The following is a 16,491-nucleotide window of genomic DNA, read 5'->3' as shown; positions in this document are numbered from 1 at the left end:
ATAAAAAAGCCCACCGATTTTCATCATAACCGATGAACCGGCCAGACGCCCCTCAACCTTTTTTTTTAATAGCTCAAAATTACAGTAAAATGAACAGTAAATGGGGTACCAGAAAATGCCTAGAAAAAGAAGGTAGCAGCAGAGGAACTGAGGAACAAAACAGATTTGTGACCGAAAACAGCAAGAATGTCGGAAGGTTTGCCAGTAATTTAAGTGCAGGTGGATGAGACTCTCCCGGCAAAAGGGACAGGGTGACAGGCCTTATCTTCCTAATTATGGCTCGACTACGTGCTACCTCCACGAGGCTCCGCAGAGCCCGTCGGGCCGGAGACGCCACACGCCAGGGCCCGGCCCTTCCCGAGGGGTCGACAAGCACCCGGAGCCCCACCCGGAGACTGTGCACAACGCCGCGAACCGGCCGGGCGTCCACCGGCCCGGCCGTCACCGCAAAGGACCTGTTCTCAGGTGCAGACGGAGGCTTTTCCGGGAGAGACCTTATGTCGGCCGTGAAAAAGCCTCAGAAATTTTTAAAAGGCTGAGATAACACAAAGTATGTTCTCCAACCACAATAGAATGAAATCAGAAATCAGTATCAGGGAATCTGGAAAATTCAAAAACTATGTGGAAACTAAGCACCACGCTCCTAAACAAAGAAGAAATTACAAGGGAAATTTAAAAATACTTTGAGATAAATCAATAGAAAAAAAATTGAGCTCCCATACCACACAGTTAACGAAAGTGGGGGAGGGGCGCCCACGGAGGCGGAGTGGGGAGGGGCGTCCACGGAGGGGGGGAGGGGCGCCCACGGAGGGGGGCAGGGCGCCCCCGGAGGCAGAGTGCTTTTCTCGGTAGAGCCACTGAGGCCGAGGCAACCAGGAGGGGCCCGGGGTGGGGAGAGGCTTCGGGAGCTGCCGAAAGGCGGCGAGGGGCGCGGAGCGGAGGGGGGGCCCAACTGCAGCCCGCGGTGCGGTTCACCCACGAAGTGAGGCGGAACACGCCCTCCTCCGCCTCTGCCGGACCCACGGAGGGACGACAGACGCGCTGGAGTCGGCGGAAGCAGGTGCCGCGGGTAAAGGTCGTGAGCCCCCCGAGGGGGCCCGGAAAACACCAGATTCTGGAGTCCTGCCGAGCCAGCCCGGAGCTCGCCTTTGCCAGAAAGCCGACAGAGAGAGGGGACGGGAAAGGAGAAACCTTTTGTTCCGGGGATAGGAACTAGGAACGGAAGGGGAGCCCCCGATGCTCCCCGGATTCTCGTTCCCTCCGTTGGCTCATCGTCTCCGGGCCGGCAATTCTGCAGCAGCACTGGCGGCAGCGGGTCCGGAGCTGGGGGTGGCACCGGGGCAATGTTCTCAGGAAGGAAAACGTCCTCTGCCCAGAGCAGCTGTGACACGGGGAGGGTGGGGCCAACTCCCGGGGCCGTCTTCTCCACTGTCCCCTGCATCGGCCTGAGTTCGCCCCAAACAGCCCAGGTCCAGCCAAGTTCGTGGCACAGCGGGGTAGCCGGAGGCCCGTTTGGCCCAGAGGCTCAGAGGGGGGAGGGGAGAGAGACGCACGGAAATAAAGAACCAAGAGAGAAGCTCAGAAAAGTCGCCCGTGAGGCGCGTGGGGCGGTGTTTGGGCTCCAGGGCGCGGCCCCGCCCAGGCCCCGTGGAGCTGTTCCTAAGGAGCAGACCACACACTGCGGGGACAGGACAGGCCCGCCCAGGTCACAGGCTGCCAGCTCCGAGGACTTTGGAAGCACGGCCCACAGGAGGCAGGCCGGAGCTCAGCCTGACTCCGTCCAGGTGGGCGGCCTGACAAAAGAAAAGGCGCCATCCTCACAGTTTGGAAACAAAACCCAGGATCCCCTAAGTCCAGGCTACAAGAACAACTTCTTCAGCGTATGAAAAGCACAAACGTTTCAGTTCACACAGGAAAACACAACCACACATGCCGATGCCGAAATGGCATAGATGTTGGAAACACCTGACACACACGTTAAAGGAGTTCTTATGCAAATACTCCCAGGAAGCCTTCCTTCAGCGACCGTTAAAACAGAACTTTGCATAAAAGAAATAGAAGAGACAAAGAAAACCCAAGTTGAAATTTTAGAACCGAAAAATCAAGTGAGGAAAAAACCCTCACCACACGGACAACAGCAGAAAGGGAAGAGTCAGCAACCTTGAAGACAGGTCCGTGGAGCCTTATTCAATCTGAATTACAAAGTGAAAAAACACTCGTTATGTATTTTTTTCATGAACAGATCTTCAGTGTTTGGGGGACACCAACAAAAGGTCTGACATTCAGGTCACTGGAGTCCCAAGAAGGAAAAGAGAAAGAGGAGGGTGGTGAAAAACACTTCAGGAAGTAAAGGGCTGAAAAATGTTCCAAGTTAGGCAAAGAGAAAAAAGCCTATGATTCAAGAAGCTAAGCAAATCCTAAAGACAATAAACCCAAACAAATCCTAATCGAACTACCGACAACTAAAGAAAAAGAAACAAACGTCTGAAAATGAGATTACAAAAACAATCTCATCTCCAATAGCTTCACAAAGAATAAAATGCTGAGGGATGAATTTAATCAAGAAGGTGAAAGACACACAAGTGAAAACTACAAAACAGTGTGGAAAGAAATGAAATTAAACCCAAGTAAACGGAAACACGTCCCACGTTCACGGACCGCGAGGTCAACGCTGTTCAATGTCAGCACTGCCCACAGTGATCTGCAGATTCGGTACCGTCTCCATCAATGTCCTGAGGACAAGTTTCTTCGCGTAAATAGGAAAACCATCCTAAAACTCGTACGGAACCTCCAGGAAACCCAAACAGCCAAGAACACAGCGGGCGCACCCACACCGCCTGCCTTCAAAACCACCCCAAAGGTACGGGGATCACGGCAGTGTGGGGTGGCCACACAGACAGACGCGCGGGCCAGTGGGACAGGAAGTCCGGGAACAAACCCTGACGCAGGTGGCCAAACGACTTCCGGCCAGGGTGCCCAGACCGTGCAAGGGGGAAGAGGTCGGTCTTCCCGGCACGCGGCGCTGGGAAAACTGGGCGTCCCCAGCCCAGAGCACGCACTTGGACCCTCCCCTCACACCATCAGGCAAAAACTCACTCCAAGCGGATCAAAGACCTACACGTAAGGCCCGAAACCGTAAAACTTGGAGGAACACGGAGGGCAAAAGTCTCGCGACACTGGATTTGGTTATGATTTCTGGACGGGACGCCAAAGGCACAGGCAACAGAAGGGAAGACGGACAAACCGGACTCATGAACATTTTTTTTTTTTTTTGCATATAAATAAATTGGGTTTATTGCTGAATTTTCCCATTGACGTTATAGAAAATAATTTACAAACACTGAAATTTCACAGATTATGGCAGCGCAATAGTTTTAAACATCCTCTATCAGAAAAAGCGCAAAAGTGACATTAGAAATGTTTGTTGAGGGAAAGCAGAGCACCTGACGGCAAAGAAGTACAAATCCAGGCAACGAATGGCACAAACACAGCACTCACAGGGCCCCGCGCCCAGAAGTCACTGCCCGCGTCGCGATCTACGTTCCCTTTGAGACGTTCCACACTGTCTCTCAATTAGCCTGTCTGGGCCCCGCCTCCCTGTGGTCAGGAAAGAGCCGCTGCTGGGATGAAATCCCGCGCACGGACTGGGGAGCGAGGAGGGCCATCCTCCGCCCTGCTTCCCGAACAAGAAACGGTCCGTACAGAGATGGCTTTGGCGCTTTAGCCCTTAACCTTGCCCCAAACCACGTGACCTGAAAACTGGATCCTCACGCGAGGGTTTGGGACCGTCACATCCTGTCCGTACTTTTCTTAACGCACGTTACATACAGTAAGATTCTCTGATGCCGAAACAGAACAGGTCAAGCCTCTGTAGCGACTCGTTCGGAGAGCTTTCTCCTTAATTCTCGTCGCAGCTACCACCCCGTTTTTGTTTCAGCGCCCTTCCCGGGCTGACTTGAGGCTCGGGTTCAAGGCGAACGGTCGAGTCTTGGTGCGAGTCTCTTGAGGCCGAACTCGCACACACCTGCTCTCTCCTTCGCCCCGTCGGACGCACGTAGCGTCTTGTCCGGGTGATCAGAGACAGAGACACACGTGCGCATCCAAGGACAGCACCCGGAGCAAAGGCGGCTGTCCCCTGCGGCCCGAATGGCGTCACCGAAGCGACGGGGGAAGGGACACCGGCGGCCGCTGCAGGAGAGCCCTTCCCGGCGCCGTCCCTGGGCCGCACCGCGCAGAAGCCTAGCGGCTCCAGCCCTTGCGAAGGGGACGAGAAACCAGTGCCACCGCGGAGAAGCCCTTCCCCTCTAATCTCAGCTCCATCCGACAAGCAGACGTCAACTGATGTCGCAACCACCCCTAACGGAGACGCGTGCATGTTTCGCACCCGAAGGGAGGGGCCTGAACCCTGTAAAACTTTGTCAAAACCCACCCCTGCGAATCCCGGGCACGACGCGGCAGGAGCCAGGGCGCCAAACCCCGACGACGGATTCCCTTCCACCACAACTTGCGCGGCCTGAGCTGGTTTCCACTGGCCGAGGGTGACCCGACCCCCCCCCCCCCCAAGCGGCATGAAAACCGGGGTCCGCCCTGACCCGCCGAGTGTGCGGTTTGACCTTAACACGGCGCGTTCAGCGGCGCGTACGCGTCCTTCCGCCGGGGCGGGGCGCCTGCGGCGTCCAGCAGCTCGGAGCTGGGAGAGCCGTCCTGCGCCGACCTCCACCGGTTCCTCGGGGCCGCCCGAGACCTCTTCTCCCGGAGATGCCTCGAGTCTCCCCAGACCACCACTTTCTTTGGCTAGACTTCCCACGCTTAGCCCCAACTCGGTAACTTCGGCGAGACACACGCCGCGGCCGGGAAGTGGAGTTCTCGGGCTGATGTCCCGCGTCCCTCGCGACAGCTGCGCTATGAGCCGCGGCCACCAGGTCACCACCGCCAAGCAGCAGAAGTCGAATAAGAAACTGACACTTTGTCTCAGGGCAGCCACGGCTCCCGACGGCCCCGCGCGGCACTGACCTTCAGGAGCATTTGTAAATGTCGCGCCGCAACGGACACTGCCAGCGGGGTAAAAAGGCAATCCGCGGGACGGGAGAAAACCCCTGCAAATCGTGCCTCTGTGAAGGACCACCCGGGGTATATAGGGAACCCCTAGAACTCAACAACAAAAACGCAACTCGATGCAAAAATGGGCCAAGGGCTCGAATCCGCCTTTCGCCAAAGACAACGGGCTTCGCTGTTGAGCGGGTACGGAGTCCCGTGTTACGAGGCGAAAGGGCTCCGGGGACGGGTGGTGGGGACAACATTCTGACTGTACTCAGTACCACTACACTGTCCCCTTAAAAGGGTTTAGGATGGTGAATTTTAGGGCATGTGTATTTTAACACAGCCTACAAAAGAAGAAAAACATACGTAAAATGAAAAGATTTATGTCACAGGAAGCGAAAATAATCTCAAGGAAACGCAGGCCACGAGATCCATTACAAGAGGTCCTGCAGACAGAAGGAAACGGTGTGACACGGAATTCTGCATCTACGTAGAAAAACGATTTCCAGAACGTGAACTGCATGGTTAACCACAGAACACCGATCTCACACCTTCGCTTAAAACAGAACTGCCCGTTTAGAAAGGAAACATGCATGATGGGCACGACAGCACACACGACACGAGACCTACAAGAACAGGGACAGCAGCACGGCAGAAACGGCCGTGCGCCCCTGTAAGGTGCGTGCATGTGAAGTGACACCCTGTCACTAGAGGGCAGGCTTTTTAACATCCTAACATTACCTGCTTTTAGCCGTATGTTAAAACCCCCAAAGCAGAGCACAGAGCAACGGAAGTATAGCTAACGTGACAACAAGAGAAATAAAGTGAATTCATAAAAACGAGCCCAAAGCAGAAACAGAGGGAAAACGAACAAAGAGACGGGACGGACAGCGTGGGGACGGACACAATCGCATCAAGTGTGAAAGTTCCCAACATCCCAACCAGAGCAGAAACTGTTAAACGGGATAGAAAATCAAGACTCAACTCTATGCCGCCTACAAGAATCCACTTTATGGGGCGCCTGGGGGGCTCAGTCGGTAAGGTGTCCGACTTCGGCTCAGGTCATGATCTCACGGCTTGTAGGTTCAAATCCCACGTCGGGCTCTGTGCTGGCAGCTCGGAGCCTGGAGCCTGCTTCCGATTCTGTGTCTCCCTCTCTCTCTGCCCTTCCCCTACTCATGCTCTGTCTCCGTCTCTCTCTGTCTCTGTCTCTGTCTCTCTCTCTCAAAAATAAACAAACATTAAAAAAATAAATAAATAAATCCACTTTAAGTAGAACACAAGCAGGTTGAAAGTAAAAAGACGGAAAAGATAAACCACACTAACACGGGAGGCGGGATGTGGGGTTTACAGATCCATTTTTCAAATTCAAAGGAATAAAGTTTAAAAACTCAAAATATCCCGGGGCCCCTGGGTGGCTCAGTCAGTTGAGCCTCCCAACTTCAGCTCAGGTCGTGATCTCGCGGTTTGTGGGTTCGAGCCCTGCATCCAGCTCTGTGTTCACAGCATGGAGCCTGCTTGGGTCGGTCTCTCTCTCTCTCTCTCTCTCTCCCTCCCTCCCTCCCTCCCTCCCCCCCACTCGTGCACAAAGTTTCTCTCAAAAATAAATTAAAAAATTTTTTTTTAATTTTAAAAAGAAACAAATGAACAAACGACAAAAGACAAGAAACACACTCTTACAGAGAACACACTGGTAGCTGCCAGACGGGAGTTGCAGGGGGAGGCGTCAGATGCAGGCTGGAGGGGCAAGTATCATGATGGGTGCGAGCGAGCAAGGCAGGAACTGTTGGATCACTAGATTGCACACCTGATGCCAACAATACTGCGTGGTGGTTTTCTTTTTTTTTAGTGTTTTTATTTATTGTTGAGACGGAGAGCACGAGCAGGGGAGGGGCAGAGAGAGAGGGAGACACAGAATCTGAAGGAGGCTCCAGGCTCCCAACTTTCAGCACAGAGCCCGACGCGGGGCTCGAACTCACGGACCGTGAGATCGTGACCTGAGCCGAAGTCGGATGCTCAACCGACTGAGCCCCCCAGGCGCCCCTCACTGCGTGTTAACTACACTTAAATGAAAACGATATACAATCTGAATAGTTCTCCATCTGTTAGACACTGGACGTGTAGTTTTAAATATTTCCACTAAAAAAACCTTCTGCTTCCTGATGGTTTCACTGTCGAATTCCACCAAACACTTAAGAAAGATATAATACAAACTCTATAGAAAATCTTCCAAAAAAATTGAAAAGGAAAGAATATTTTCCAACCCACTCCACGAGGCCAGTGTTATCCTATTTGGATATGCTACGTATCCAAATACCCCAGGAAGAGGCAAAGACAACCATAGACCGGTATCCCCGATGAACAGGAAGACAAAAATTCTAAACAAAATTTTCATAAACCAAATTTAACAATCCACTAAAAGGATAACGTATCATTACAAAGTAGGCTTTATTCCAGGAGTACAAGGTTGGTTTGACATCCTAAGTTAACCCGTGTCGTTCACCACGTTAACAGAGTAAAAAACAAAGTGATAACCCTATTAACAAAGTTTTAAAAAAACGACAATCCACGTAGATTCAGAAAAAGCTTTTTACAAAATCCACCGTCTGCGTGTTTTTTACGTGTATTTAAGTAATGTCCACACCCACAACCCCGAGATCAAGAGTCCCACACTCTCTGACTGAGCCAGCGGGGCGCCCCCCCAACACCCATAAAACTCCCAGAAAACTTGAGTGAAAAAGGAATTTACACACCCCAAAAAAGAGCCTCTATGGCAAAGCTACAGCTGACATCATATTTAATGGTGAAAGACGGAACGTTTTGTCTTAAGATCAGGGCTAAGACAAGGATACTCTTTCTCGCCCCTTGTGTTCGGCATCGCACAGGTCAATCCAGCCCTGAGAATAAGGCAAGCAAAATAAAAGGTCACCAGCTTATGAGGCAAGAAGCGTAACGGTCTGTATTTCTACTGAAAAATCGATGCAACCTTTTGACAACTGCTACCGGACAGGAGATCAAGCTACAAGCCCCCAGCCCACTTCCCGGCACACACACCGCCGCGCAAGGGGACGAGAGTGAACGCGAGCCACCGCTTCCCGTTTGTTGGCTCGTTTATTTCTTCCAGGGAGAGCGTGCGCGCAAACTGGGGAGGGGCGGACGGTGTGGGGACACAGGATCCGAAGCGGGTTCTGCAGCTGTCCGCGCAGAGCCCAAAGAAGGGCTCCAACTCATGAGCCGGGAGGTCGTGACCTGAGCCGGGCTGGAGTCTCGACTGAGAGCCCGGGCGCCCCGCCGCTTCGCCGTTAACGGAACGGCTGAGACGACGAGTGTGCTCGCGCCCCGGCCAAAGTGCGTGCTGGCGAGGGCGTGGAAGAAACGCCGTCCCGGCGAACTCGTGGCGCAGACACAACACGCTGCGCCCACTTGGCAAACGGGTTTCTCAAAGGAAATTGCAGCGCAAACAAATGGTGACGTCAAAGTTCCAAAACCCCACGGCTCCATCGCGGCAATGGTGAAGCTGCCAGAAACAGGATCAGCCTCTCGGAAGTCCGGGATCGAACTTCATGTATAACAACCGGGAACGCTCAAAGAAATAAGCCCCTGAATTTGGCTCACGGGGTGTAGGGGAGTGTAGGGAAGACCTGAGAAGACACTGGAAGCTCTGGGAGCCCTTCCCCCCCCCCCCCCCCCCCCCTTGCTGAGCCGGGGAAACCATCGGGAGGAGCCCTTGGGGAACTCTGGGGGCCGGATGATCAATCCGCAGCGAGGCTCGATGAAGGGTCCAGGCAATTTCGGTACAGCTCAGCCTCTGCACGCCAGCACCCGCCACCTGGCACCCCTGCCGTGGGGGCCCGCGCTCCCGGAGGGGGCGCTAGACGGGCGTGTGCAGGGAGGCCCTGATCCCCAAAGACAGGGGTGCTGGTTGCTAACGGCTGTTTTTGTGACTAAAGGGCCAGAAAAAGGGACGGTGGTCACGATTTAACACTCCGTGGGCTGAAGTGGCTTTCTGGAGATGTAAAGAAATAGTATCCGTTTTGTGGTGGTGGTGCTCCCCCTGCCCCCCCCCCCCGCCCCGTTTTGGGAGCCACACGTTTAAGGGAATCGTCAGGTCGCTGGCTGACTGCACAGCGAAGAGGAATCTCAGCGGCTCCCCCGCCACGAGGAGCACACACTTGGCAGGGACCACCCGGCAAAGTCACGAATGAACGAATCCAGCCCTCGAGATACGGCAACCTCTAAAAACCGCGCAAAAATGACCCACAGAGTGACCACAGCATGGTTCCCAAAGAGCCGCTCCTCGAGGAAAAATTATAAAACGGAAAGAAACCGGAAACTTCGTCGCATTCATAAGGGGAACGTCTTTTGGCAGAAACTATCCCCGAGGAAGCACAGACGTCGGCATCATCATAGGTATCAGGCAAACTGTATTAACTATGTTTTTATTTAATTTTTTTTACGGTTATTTATTTTCGAGACAGGAGAGAGAGACAGGGCACAAGCGGAGGAGGGGCAGACAGAGAGGGAGACACGGAACCGAAGCAGCTCCGGGCTCCGAGCCCTCGGCACAGAGCCCGAGGCGGGGCTCCAACCCACAAACCTCGACCTGAGCCCAGGTCGGATGCTTCACCGACTGAGCCCCCCGGGCGCCCCAGTATTCAATGCGTTTAAAAAGTGTGGTGTAGGCCGTGACGGTTGGTTTTTTCCTTTGTTTTTTGTAATCCAAGTACCAGGCTGAGGCTTTGATCCCGAGGGGTCCACTGCCAAGCCAGCTACCTGGAACACGTTAGCAGCCCCGCCCCTAGATAAGAAACCAGGCGGCTTCCCCTGACGGAGGTCCCTTTGTGGTCAAGATCTTGGCTGATTTGGGGGGCACCCGGGTGGCTCAGTCGGTGAAACGTCCGACTTCAGCTCAGGTCATGATCCCATCTCGCGGCTGGCAAGTCCGATCCTCGCGTCAGGCTCCGTGACGGCTCGGACCCTGGATCCTGCTTCGGATTCTGTGTCTCCCTCTCTCTGCTCCTCCCCCGCTCGCACTCTTGTCTCTCTCCCAAAAATAAATAAAACATTAAAAAAAAAAATCAAGATCTGTCTGACTTCAAAGTAAGTAAATAAGTAAATAAATAAAGATCTTGGTTGATTGTGAAAACTGACCATTTGAGCCACTTATGTTTTTCTCTTCCTGCACTTTAATTCTAGCTTTTATGTTTGAAATTCGCCAACAGCGAGCCCACAAAACCCTGCCGTCAACCCCAAGAAAAGCGGAACCGCAGGCCCGAGCATGTGCTCTGTCCACAACCCTGCTGTGCGGGCCCCCGGCTGTTCTGTGTCATTTCCAAGTCCTGTAAGTGATAAACTTTTAGTTTTTTCAAAGTTTCCTGACGGCTATTGCCGAAAGACATCTTGCAATCATAGTGCGGACCACGAGGACCGGTCCTACCACAATACCGGCTGTGGACGGGCCGACACGGCACCAGACAGTCAACCGGAGGAAACCACGGATAAAGGACTAAACTAAATCAGGAAAACGATGTGTGGTTAAATGGCAACATTAATAAATATTATAGAAAGGAACCAAACAAATTCTGAAACTACAAAGTACAATAACTAAGATGAAAAATTCACTAGAAGGGGGTCAATGGATTTGAGCAGACCAGAAAAAGAATCCACAAACTTGGAGACAGAAGAAATTATTCAGACTGAGAGGCAGAAGGAAAAAAGGATGAGGAAAAATGAACAGAGCCTGAGGGACTCTTGGGACCACAAAACACAGCAAGACATGCAGTATAGAAATTCCTGAAGGGAGAAAGGAGCAGAAAAATATTAAAGAAAGGGCCCCAAACTCCCAAATTTGAGTAAAAAGAGGAACATACAAGTCCAAGAAGCTCAGTCAACTCCAAGCCAGATAAACTCAAAGCCAGCCCAACAAACACGGGAGTCAGATGGCCAAAGACACACGGGAGAGCAGTGGGAGAGAAGCGAGGCATCACGTACAAGAGACCCTCGGGAAGAGCGACAGCCGACTCCTGTTCAGACACCATGGAGGCCGGGGAGCAGTGGGAGGACATTTTTCAAGTCAGAAGAGAACTGTCGACCGAGAATTCTGTATCTGGCAAGAGGGACCTTCGAGAGTGAAGAAAGAATGAAGACATTTCCAGAAAAATCAGAGCTGCAATAGTTCATCACCAGACCTGCTCCACAGAAGCGCTATCAGGGGTCCTTCAGGGTGAAACGGAAAGACGCTGGACAGGAACTCCAAGTCGTGAGTGAAAACGAGGGGCACCGCCGCCTCAGTCGGCCCGGACGCCGTAACAAAATACCACGCTCTGAGGGGCTCAAACCACACGTATCTCTCTCGGTTCTGGAGGCTGGGAGGTCTGAGCTCCAGAGGCCGGCGGGCCTGGAGAGGGCCCTCTTCCTCGCCTGTCTTCACACGGTGCAGAGAAAAGCATCTCTCCCCTGTGTCTTCTTACAGGGCCAGCAGTCGCATCCTGAGGGCTCTACCCACAGACCTAATCACTTCCCACAGGTTTCACTTCCAAATACCAGACGCTCCCCAATACACTGGCAGTTAGGGCTTCGACACGTGAATTTGGGAGGGGTGCGATTCAGCACCGAGCACGGGGTGAAGGGACTCGCGCAGCTAAGTATAAAAACCAGCATTACCACGTTCTGTGTGGTTTTAACTCGTTTCCTATAGCATTTAATAGGCAAATGCACCAAGTCATTACAAGTCGATGTTAACAGGCACACAAGCTACAGATGTGAGTTGTGACGACAACAACACAAAGGAGGCAAAGAGATGTATAGGACAAGTGTTTGTAGACTTTCGAAACTAATTGGTATTATTCATACTGGTGTGTTCCGAGTTCAGACCAGGTTGTCACGTTGACTGTAATCCCTAAGGTCACCACTAACGGATAACGAAAACACACAGAGAAAAAGAAAGAAGGGAATTAAAATGGTATAGTTTTCAAATCAACAAAATACAAAGACAGGCTGTGATGGAGGAGCTGAGAACTAGCCAAACACATCTAAGACCGAAAACAAGCGGCAGAAGTAAATCCGTAAGAAACTAGGGTGCTTATACGAACACCAGACAAAGTGGAATGTAACTTAAAAGTTGTCACAAGAGGGGCGCCTGGGGAGCTCCGTCGGTTCAGCACCAGACTTGGGCTCAGGTCACGATCTCACGGTCCGTGGGTTCCAGCCCCGCGTCGGGCTCTGTGCCGACAGCTCGGAGCCTGGAGCCTGCTTTCGGGCTCCAGGTCTCCCTCTCTCTCTCTGCCCCTTCTTGGCTCACACTCTGTCTCTCTCTCTCTCTCAAAAATAAATAAACATTAAAAAAATTTTTAAAAAGTTGTCACACGAGTCAAAGAAAGATATTACAGTTAATCTTAAAAAGGAAAGTCCGTCAAGGAGATATAACAACCGTAAACATATAAACAGAGAAACAGACAGTTCTACAACAATAACTGGAAGTTTTAGGTCCCCAGTCCCCTAACAGGTTGAGCAGCCAGACAGAAATTAGGGATAGAAGACTCGAACCCAGAGGCTAAGCAGACATCTGTAGAACGTCTCACCCAACAATAGCAGAATAAACTCTCTTCTCAAGTGCACGTGGAACATTCTCAAGGACAGATCACTTGTCAGGCCACACGACAAGCCCCCCTAAGTCTATTTTTTTTTTAATATTTTCCCATCATCAATATTTATTGAGCATTTACAGTGTACTAGGCACAACAGAACGTACAGAAAACATTGTCCCTGCTCTCGAGGAGCTTACATTCTAAAAGAAAAAAAAATACACCTCTTTTAAAATGGTATTTTTGTTTGGTGTTTTCTGCAAGGTACTAAGGAAATAGTCCGTAGGGTCAGCTTTGGGTATAACTTAGCCCCATCGTTATTTAAAGAGAGGAAGAGGAAGGATTTTAAAGGCAGACAATGACAGACCGTTCAGGAAAGATAGGGTTTACGAGGAGATAAACACAATCTCATCAACTAAGGAGAGATTTGCTGCGGTAAATAGGATGAGGGAAATAGTTTGTGGGAGGCAAGCAAAGGAAGCCAGGTGTCCTTAGACATTGAGTGGAGCCAGAAAAATCATGCGGCCTTTTGTCCAAGTACCCGGCCACCAAAGTAGGAATGGTTGGTGACAAGACAGAAGGCTAAAAAAGGTAATCCCGTACACCTGACAAATAGAAAGAATAAAGATCAAAGTTGAAGGCAGGCTATCACAAGATCAAGAAATCCTTAAAAACAAAAGTGATTTGGAAGCACAAAACTTAGTTAATGCTACCCAATGTCATGACGGGCCAAGAACAAGAACATTGTGGCTTCCTAAGTTAGAAAATGCCATATACCAAAATTTTAAATGGAACACGGTACTTTTTTCCCGATCAATCTCCCGTCTGGGGAAAAAAAACAAAACCACAAGGAGAAATACGGGACATGGTGGTTGGGAACAGTGGTAGTTATAGTAGTAGTATTTTGTTGTTATCATAAACTTTGTACTTAAACTTGGTAAAAGCCCATTAGCTGCCAACAGGGAATAAGGAATAAATTTCCAAAAATCTACAATCTCCTTTAGAGAAGTTTCAGAACCAAAAGACTAATTTACATGAAAAGCTGTAGAGAAAGTAGTTGAAAAGTCCATTCATAAAACTTTTATTCCACTTATGTGAACTTAATACACGTGTTCTTAACAATTATGCTTGGATTGTTCGTGAAAATTTCATAAGACATTAAACAAAGTTAGCCATCATCTCAAGTTATTTCCCTGTTGACTATTTTTACAGCACATGCATGTTAGGCAAGTATCAAAAAAAAAATCACAAAAGCAAAAGCAAAAACAAAAACAAAAACAAAACCTAAGAAAAGTTAAATACGTGGGATTTTTGTTTTGCTGCTGTGCTTGATACACATAAAGTAATGGATATCAAACAATTCGTTTTACTGCATCTTAACTTGCACATTCGTTCTTAGGTTGCCTAAAACATTTAAATACAAATACAATGAGTGTAGCAAAAATAATGAAAGCAAACAGCAGGTAACTTTACAAATAAGGGAATGTGAACCGTTTCTGACTCATCCAGAGTAAACTGGGTCACAAGTGAAGGCTCACTTCTGTAACTGTAGTCAAAGGTGTGCACATTTGAGAATGAGTACGCCAGATGCACATGGTCCGACATGTAATATCTACGGGACGCCCATTTCCACTACAGCCCCGTAAGTGCTCCAAACCTTAAAGTACCCACAAAAACTACACCTGTGTCTGCAACCAATTACCCCTTTTGTTCCCCACCAGGACAAACCGATATGTCGGCAGTTTTCTTTGCTTAGACATGGACGCAGTTTTAACACTGGCCCTTGTGAAGCCACGATGTACCCAAAGTACTATGCCAAAGGCTTATACTAGTATAAAAATTCCACATCCCCATATTGGCCACCTCAAGATGAAAACAGAGAACTCCCTAAATGTTAACTGGCTCTACTCCCCTAATATTAAACATAAAAACCACATGGGAAATACAGAAATTCAAATAGAAGTAACGTAAACCTGTCATAAATCGTAAAGAAAAAACTATTTGTGGGACACCATGGATGACAAATGATCTACTGTGTAAATTTTAGAATGAGGCAGACAAAAGCTGGAAGGCCGATTAATTTTCCCCTCCTTCTCCTGCTTCAGCTTCGTCTCCTTGGGTATCCGATGTCCACGATGTCAAGCTGTCTCTCAGTAATTGCATTATTAGCATGCTCTCTTTGTAGGACTCTTCACTTAATGTATTGAGTTCAGCAATGGCTTCATCAAAAACTGTCTCTGCGGGGCGCCTGGGTGGCTTTGTCGGTTAAGCGTCCGACTTCGGCTCAGGTCATGATCTCACGGTCGGTGAGTTTGAGCCCCGCGTCAGGCTCTGTGCTGACAGCTCAGAACCTGCAGCCTGTTTCAGATTCCGTGTCTCCCTCTCTCTCTGCCCCTCCCCTGTTCATGTTCTCTCTCTGTCTCAAAAATAAATAAACCTTAAAAAAAAAATTTTTTTTTAAAACTGTCTTTGCAAGAGAGCAGGCTTTCTCCGGGGAGTTCAGAATCTCAGAATAGAACACAGAGAAGTTAAGGGCCAGACCCAATCTGATAGGCTGTGTCGGCTGCATTTCCTCTTTGCTGATCTCAAAAGCTTCTTCGCATGCTTGTTGTGACTGATCCATCATCCCTTTCTTGTCATCACCAGCAGCAACCTCAGCCAAGTAACGACAGTAGTCTCCTTTCATTTTCAAATAGAAGACTTTGCTCTCTGCTTGTGAAGCACTGGGGATCAAAAACTTTTCCAAAAGAGACAGTACATCATTGCAGATATCTCTTGGCTCGGTCTCAATTTTCTCTCTGTATTCTCGAGCCATCTGTGTTTTTTCTCAGCACCTTCCGTCTTTTGCTCAATACTTGAGACGACCCTCCAAGATGACCTACGGGCTCCTACAACATTTTTATAAGCAACTGAGAGAGGATTCCTCTCCTCATTGGATAATTCAGCTCCTTGCTCAGTTACAGACTTCAGGCAGGCTGCCGTGTCACCATATCGCTCAGCCTGCTCGGCCAGCTTGGCCTTCTGCACCAGCTCATTTTTATCCCTGACTGGATGTTTTGTGTCCGGAGTGGGTGGCGGCGGACGGACCGACGGGGGCTCAGCAGTCTCTGGGCGGCAGCGGCGAGGCTGAGACTCTGTCCCTGGATCTCGCTGCTCACCGGGTACAGCCGCTCCGCAGACAAGGGGTTTCCTCCAATCACCAGCCCCTGCAGTAGGGGCACCACACGCACGATGACGTCAAACGCTCGCCTTCCCCTCGGATCCCCCGCCACCTTCCCAGGCTCACTCTTCCTCCAAGACCCCCTAAGTTTAAAAAGACTGAAATAATACCAACCTTCTCTGACCACAATGGAATGCAGCTAGAAATCAGGAACAGGAAGCAAAGTGGAAAATTCCAAACACGTGGGTGTTAAGGAGCACACTCTTAAATAACCAAGGAGACAAAAAAAAAATAAATAAATCACAAGAGAAATTTTTAAAATACTTGAAGACTGTAGAAAGAGGTTACAGGATACAGCAAATGCAGTGTGGGGGGACTCTGCAGCTATAAGTGCCTGCTGCACAAAAGACAAATCGATAACCTAACTTTACACTTTAAGGAACAAGAAAAGAGCAAACTAAACCCAAAGCCAATAGATGTGAGTGTGGGAATAAAAGGAAACTTTGTCTACAGTGGAGTCGCCGGCAGGGGGCGCCTCACACCCAGCACTGCTTTCAAATGCAGACCCAACAGAAGGCAAGCATCCCGCTTGCGGCTACCACTTTACTACCCCAGCAGGGGAAAGGAAGGCTTCCTCCTGCCCCAGAGCCAATGGGAGACTGCTAGAGCCCAGCCAATGGGAGACGGCCACAGCCCAGCCAATGGGAG

General features: G+C 50.3%; 1 protein-coding gene across 1 annotated transcript; it reads right to left on the bottom strand.

Moving 5' to 3' along the window:
• Positions 1-15,078: 15,078 nt before the first annotated feature.
• Positions 15,079-15,845, bottom strand: LOC125916266 (14-3-3 protein zeta/delta-like; the record flags this gene model as incomplete). The annotated part of the gene is given in 2 exon segments (XM_049622399.1): positions 15,079-15,443; positions 15,446-15,845. Coding segments are annotated over 2 exon segments (765 nt in total), but the record flags the coding sequence as incomplete, so codon positions are not given.
• Between the last annotated feature and the right edge of the window lie 646 nt (positions 15,846-16,491).

Source organism: Panthera uncia, assembly GCF_023721935.1.
Source record: "Panthera uncia isolate 11264 chromosome E2 unlocalized genomic scaffold, Puncia_PCG_1.0 HiC_scaffold_20, whole genome shotgun sequence".
Classification (NCBI taxonomy): Eukaryota; Metazoa; Chordata; class Mammalia; order Carnivora; family Felidae; genus Panthera; species Panthera uncia.
The sequence above is the reverse complement of the archived record's forward strand: the minus strand, read 5'-3'. Positions and strand labels throughout refer to the sequence as shown.